Source organism: Malania oleifera, chromosome 11, assembly GCF_029873635.1.
Source record: "Malania oleifera isolate guangnan ecotype guangnan chromosome 11, ASM2987363v1, whole genome shotgun sequence".
Taxonomy (NCBI): domain Eukaryota; kingdom Viridiplantae; phylum Streptophyta; class Magnoliopsida; order Santalales; family Ximeniaceae; genus Malania; species Malania oleifera.
Genome location: NC_080427.1, coordinates 56,817,590 through 56,824,134, shown reverse-complemented (window position 1 = coordinate 56,824,134; position 6,545 = coordinate 56,817,590). Strand labels below are relative to the sequence as shown.

Sequence of the window (6,545 nt, the reverse complement as noted above, 5' to 3'; positions counted from 1 at the left end):
GCCCATATTATTGGTTAACCAAAATTCAGTTCATTTTAATTTTTTAGCAAGCTGAAAATTAGTATTATGTTTTGTTCGTTTAAGCAAATCTGCCACCTCAAGTAATTGAGACTATGATATTGTGACTAGTTAGTTTTGAAGTTTTATAAGTTTTCAAGCTTTTATCTTAATGAGGTGCCTTTGATGCAGACTGTTTCAGGCTATGATGTTGGTGGTTAAGGTGGGAGGCTAAGTGAAGAAACTGAAGGAAGTGAATGAAGTATATTGGAACATCAGTGAGAATGTGTTGGATAAGCCTAAAGAGTGTGGTTGTCTGCCCCGAGTACACTGATTTCGAAGAGAGGCCGCTGGCTTTAAAACCCAAGATTCGTAGTCAAAGCTGCCAGCCTTCCCCTTGCCATTGAGACTGCTTATGATGGCCTTCAATAGTCTGTGTTTTCTGATGGTAACTATCCTTGTTCTGGGAGGTGCTAGAGGTGTTGAAACCTTGGTCATTTAGGTGTACATTGGTTTTGTGCCATTTCTTGATGTCCTTGTACTCCAAGTCCAACAATTTTAGAGTTCTTACTTAGTAGTGATACTAGACCCAAGCTCATGTTATGACTCACCCTGCGTTGGGAACATGGATTTTGGAAATTTGGATTTACATGGATTTGGACAATACGTAGTATAAAATTGTATTAAGTTTCTTCCAAACCCACAATTCCACACATCCAAATCCAAGCTCCAAAATCCATGCTTTCTAACACTAGAATTGAATTGGTGCTTGATGCATGCTAGAATTAAATTTGTGCTGGATTTAATCTCTCTGATTAGTTTACAAATGTCTGATGCAATTTGCCAAAAAAATTTCCCTTATCTCACTGTTTTCTTTCTCTCTAAAGTAGATTGCTATATTGCCTTTGTATGCATAGAATATAAAATTAATTTTCATTCAAAAAAGCAGTTCTATCGTTAACAATACCAATTAAATACTCACTGGAACTGCTTCACACTCGCTGAATGTCTACATTGCCATATTAATATTTCATTATAAAACTGAGCCATGGAACTGTGCATTTACTAGGAGTCAATCTAACACTGGAAATAACATTCTTTAAGGCCCCATTTGGAACTCAGAAAATATCACAGAAAGGAAAGGAAAATATCATGAAATCCTCATTTACATGTTTGGTTATCAAGGAAAATAAGAAAGAAAATAAAAAGTATACTAAATCTATAAACAAAAATTTGATCTTACACACCATTAATATTTAGCTTTTTCTAATTTTTAGTCATTTTAAAATAAATATTCATTTTTGATAGTATTTAATAGAGAAAGAAAATATAAGGGAAAATGAATTTCCTCTTTATTTTCCTTTGGTTTCCTTTTTCCACATAAAATCCTTGATCCAAACGGGCTCTAAGTAATTGGTTCATCCTCTATGTCCTTTCAACTTCACAAGAAGGTACACATTTATCTGGCTCATTCAACTCACCCTCTAGAGTCTCACCAATGTCTTAGCAAAATCTTTGATATGTTACTATACAAAACAGGGGAAAATAAAAAAGCAAAAGGGATGGATGTGTAGAATTCCATCTGCAAAACGCAGAGAACATTAGACTTAGAATGATTCTCTGATTTATCCCTAACCAAACACAACCATTAGACAAACAAACACAATTCTCCAAATTATGCCCACCATCTAGTCCCCACTTTTCAAATTTACCCAGACAATGTATTTTTCAATTTTTTTTAATCTTTTTCAATGTCAACAATCAACTTATTTGATTTGGTTCCTATGTCACTATCATTACAAAGTAGATCAAGTTATAATAGCAGACCAGCAAGATCTTACAAGAAGCCTTCTTGTAAGAAGTAATAGCTTTGGCCCAACTTTAAGTAGGCATAATGTTTTTAACGGGGAGAAGTTATAGGGCTGACCTTATGTGCACAAAAAGCACCAGACAAGCCCTACATTGTGGGTTGTTAAGTCTATGAGATGGATGCCCATTTTAGGTCTCGAACTTGGTTCTCTTAACAGCTTATCGATAGTGTCTTTATCTTTTTTTTTAATAACACTCCATGTTTTCTATGTCTGTTTCCTACATAGACACAGAAATTTCATGATAATTTTATGGGATATCTTATTTTTTAAATTATGACTTAATTTTATTTTTTCAATATTTTTTTGAGCTATATAGAAGCACACAATTTGTTAGACATTTTAGGGACAGTTCAACTAGAGGACTTTACATGCTGCTAAAGACTTTGCCATAATATTTCTATAGAAAAGACTAAACTGAGATATGGATTTTGTTTTTTTGTTTTCTCTTTTGTGATTGACAGACTCAGCATATTTCATACCATTTAAGAAGCCCTGAGATGCATCCCATGTAGTGAGCTTATTCTTTTGCAAAGTTGTCCAGCTGCATGGAGTACCCAATATGATTAGTTGATTGAAACTAGAAGTTCTTTAGCAACTTTTGGTGGACCTTATGGCATTGTTGTAAGCTGCCTAACATTATGGTTCATTCATCCTCGGACTGATGGTTAAAATGAATTAGTGAATTGGACTCTTGGTGATATCATTTGATTCCTTTGCTGTAATAGACCAAAGCTGTCAGTTCATAGCTTTCCTACTACCATGTTCGCCTACAAGACTACAACAACATGGTGAACAAATCCACAGGGCAGACACTGTTTTGAGGTTGTTTATTAGAGGGGCTTGCAGCATACCTTAGATTTTTTTCCTTCATGAAAGATCCTAGGGTACAGTATTGCAGCAGAGTATATGGATGAATCCATTTGGGCAATTTAGACGTTAAACAGAAGCTTGAACAGTATAATGAAAAGTACAAGGAAGCTGCAGGTATGCACCATCACAGGAAGTTCTTTAAAGAGGGAGACATAGTGATGATATTTCTAGAAGGGTGTTCAACTTTTTAGGGTTTTGAGAGTATGACTAGCATTGTAAGACCACTGGGCATCTTAGACGCATGATCAAAAGTTCAGTATTCCAGCCACACCTCTTTGCCCATTGTGGCTGATAGGATTAATCACTTTGGTGTTAATACCTTAATTTTCTTTGCTTCAGACTGTCACATTTACGTAACAAAGACACAACTTTGAAGAGTGTTGTCATAGAGAGATACTATTTTGAATGAACCAGTAATAAACCAAACGAATCTTGGCATGTTCGCAAAGCAAACATGTGCCCTTCCTTTCTGCTACATTTTCAAAGATCTTCCACGGGACCAGGTCAATGGCTAAGATGAACCAACGAACTGGATTCCCTATACTTTCCACTAAATCGGACTTGTTTGGTGGTGGCCCCCAAACCTTTCTATGACTTAAAACAATTCTGTCTTCTATTTTAAGCAAGATACGTTGTTATAAGGCCCTTAAGTGAAGAAAAGAAAGGAGTATAAATGAATATCAACGTAATTCCTCCTGCTGCATTATGGCGTTAATGCTTGATTTGGAAGTAATCAAAGTTCTGGTTCTTCTTTTTAGTTAAGAAGGATGAATGTTGTAATCACAGACTATGCCATGCCTCCTGCAGTTGATTAGAAGGTATATGATATCAAATTATGTATGGAACACCATGAAAGAAATAGCTTTCAAAAAAGAAAATATAAACACAGAACAAGCTGCTTTAATCAAATAGATTTAGCTCTAAATAGCCTGAGATGGAGTTGCAGGCTGTTGGTGCTGGCTAGCTGCCTCCCTTTGCTTTGGCTTGCTTCTGTTTTGCTTTTTAACCTGAGTCCTCAGTTTGTTGAGCTCTTATATTTTTCCCTGTTCTTGGTGTTGTGGCTTAGTTTTATTTAGTGAATTTTCTTTTTGGGTCTTTTTTTTTCTTCTAGGGTTGCTTTTGTTCTCTTCTTCATATACTTAATTATATTTTATAAATGTGGCCTTTCCCCTCTTCAAGTTAATAAAAGGGCAAATAGCTTCAGCTGAACATCCTTTCATATACGTCTTTTACAAATTTTACAATGTTGCACAAATTGCTTGGACAAGGCTGGGAACATTATTAATTTATTAACTTAAATATCATGTTCTGTAGTAGTAGGTGAATTTTGTTCACATGATTCAAGCAACTAGCATCAAGCAGGAATGACATACTTCCCTTACTTTATTTTTATGTCTAATCATACATTAGGAAATATCTTTCATTAGTCTATTTAGGCCATCTTCAAACAGTTTCTTTTTCTATTCAGGCACTTCACTTGCAATCCAAGCACCAGCAATAGTAATCAGACCTTGAAATCTCCAACATTTCATCTGGGGTCATCTTCTCGAGCTCACTTTGCCTCCATGATGCAAAATTATTTCTGTTTGGTGAGTCAGTTGCAAGTGGGTAGTCTTCCATCTTATGAACTTGGGATCTCATTCTCGTGTAAAGTCTCATAGTTGCAACACAGTCCTCATAAGGATCTTGTATGCCTGTTTGAATATCATACCTAAAATCCAATAAAAAAGAAGCCTCATTATTATTTTAAAACTTGAACTTGGTGCATAAAATTGTTGAAGATGAATGCAAGGTACTTGCCCGAGGTATGTTTGAGTAAGGTACTTGAGTGAGTTGGTAAGCTTGCTTGTTTTCATCAATGGTGGATATTTTGCTGTGTCCCTGTAGTCACATTCATCCAAATACATTAGAAATTAGTTGATTTCTACACAAAGGGTTTCTGCAAGTTTGTAGCATCTGTAGTTTTAACTGTTGTGATTGTTTTGATTGGACATCTGAACCAATCAATCCAAAAACAAGAAAAAGGTGCTCTGCTGGCAGTTAGAGCTATCCCTAGTTTCTAGGATATAACTTGAGAAACCCCTGAAGTGATTAGTCATTGGATTGAATGAAATTGTCAATCTGTTTCTTTAAGTCCTAGAGTTCCTTATGTTAGGCTTGTTAATATTTGAGTCACTTCTTGCTTCCTTGATGAGCTTTACCTGATCATGACTGCTGGATACTCCATTCCCAAGCTGCGGAGATCACGATCCAAATCATGACCAACAAGAATCCTTGCTTTTCCACCTCTAGGTTGAATCTTCCACATGGGTTCCCCATTGCACAGGAAGTCTTGAAGTTTCCACTGCACTTGCCTAAGTGGCATTCCATCTTTTAAGACCTGCGGCCTTATGCCTGTTGTCTCATACCTAGAAGTAATTCACGAAATTCAATTTAATGCACAGTTTAATTGATTGGCACCACTGTAGGTTTTTGTAGACTTGTTGATACCTGTAGTTTGTGACTTTAATATGAGGTTTAACATAAGTATGGAAGATAATGTTTTCATTTTCATCAATGATGCAAACCCTTGCACAAACATCTAGGGAGCCATCACTACCTCCACCAACCAATTTGCAAGCCAGTGCAACTACTTGTTGGCCTCTAGTTCTTCCATTATCAATCTTCAAATCATCATATGTGCTCAAGTTGGGAATGCAGGCCTGGAAAAGAAACAGCACAATACTATATATTTAGAAACAGGTCTAACCATGACGAAGTCCTATGGTATATGGTATTTGGTATATATTTGCAAGTTTGAGGCTTAATCCAGAATTTACACGGAAGAGTCGGCATGTTCGTTGGTGAACTAATACGGCGCTGGGGCTGTCAAGAACAGCTAAGCAGATATTGCATCCTTGGATGCTGAATATCTTTGCACACTCTACTTTTGGCAATGGACCTGGTGGCAAAGAAGCATATCTATGATTGTTCTTTGAGGAAATAAATCTTTAGGAGCTCCTGTTCTTTATTTCACACTTACCTATGAGATGTTCCCTTAGAGAGTCAAAGCATCTGCAATGTTTTTTGCAAATTCCACAAATTGGCTCATGAACCGAGTGATATGATGTTCTCATGTGATCCACAAGGTGCTCCATTTTATTGAATTGCCTGAAGCAGGCTGTGCACTTTTTCCTGGTGGTGATGGGCATTGAGTTAGTTGTAGGTTCACGTAGGAAAATAACTGCATCTTTTATGCCATCAGAAATCCACAATCATGGGAAGTCTCAAAGTAGTAATATTGTCTGTGTGGATGTGTGTTTGTGTATGTGTGTGTGTGTGTGTGTGTGTGTGTGTGTGTGTGTGAGACAGAGAGAGAGAGAGAGAGAGAAGGATGGAGTACCTTAGAGACTCAGAAGACTCAATCCTGTATTCCATGATAGTAGTCAATCAGCCTTCTGGCTTTTGGTTTTGCACAAAGAGAAGGCTAAGTTGAGCATAAGGGAGGGCATAGGAAGCTACTTATACTGTTTTGAGGAAGAGATTTACTTCCAACTTAGTCCTCAAAAGATTCCAGCAACCATTGGGTTACTTGAGCATCGGAGGTTTCTGTCTATCAGCAGCATGCCTGGTTGTATCTTTCTAACATAAAGCATTCACAGTAACCCAGTTGCCTGGGGGTCCAGAATGAAGCCAGAATATTTATCCTGATACCTGTGTGTATGTGCACATCCAACACCATACCTAATGAACATTCAGCCATTTCATGCTTGCTGCTAGACATGATCATGATGGTTTCTGCATCAATGCTTTCTGGAGCATTTATCA

At 37.0% G+C, this 6,545-nt stretch overlaps 1 protein-coding gene across 1 annotated transcript; it reads right to left on the bottom strand.

Moving 5' to 3' along the window:
* Nucleotides 1-4,004: 4,004 nt before the first annotated feature.
* LOC131168149 (RNA exonuclease 4) lies at nt 4,005-6,212 on the bottom strand. The gene is made up of 7 exons (XM_058127399.1): nt 6,121-6,212; nt 5,761-5,912; nt 5,558-5,679; nt 5,229-5,440; nt 4,940-5,146; nt 4,539-4,619; nt 4,005-4,449 (listed from the first exon to the last, which is right to left on the bottom strand). The coding sequence occupies exons 1-7, from the start codon at nt 6,153-6,155 to the stop codon at nt 4,212-4,214; spliced, it is 1,047 nt and encodes a 348-aa protein (XP_057983382.1). The 5' UTR covers nt 6,156-6,212; the 3' UTR covers nt 4,005-4,211.
* Between the last annotated feature and the right edge of the window lie 333 nt (nt 6,213-6,545).

Coding starts and splice junctions, on each gene's coding strand:
- LOC131168149 (XM_058127399.1), bottom strand. CDS start 6,155: ATGGAATACAGGATTGAGTCTTCTGAGTCTCTAAG. Junction 5,441..5,557: donor GAACATGCCGACTCTTCCGT/GTAAATTCTGGA, acceptor TTTCTTTTCCAG/GCCTGCATTCCCAACTTGAG. Junction 4,620..4,939: donor TATCCAGCAGTCATGATCAG/GTAAAGCTCATC, acceptor ATGTGACTACAG/GGACACAGCAAAATATCCAC.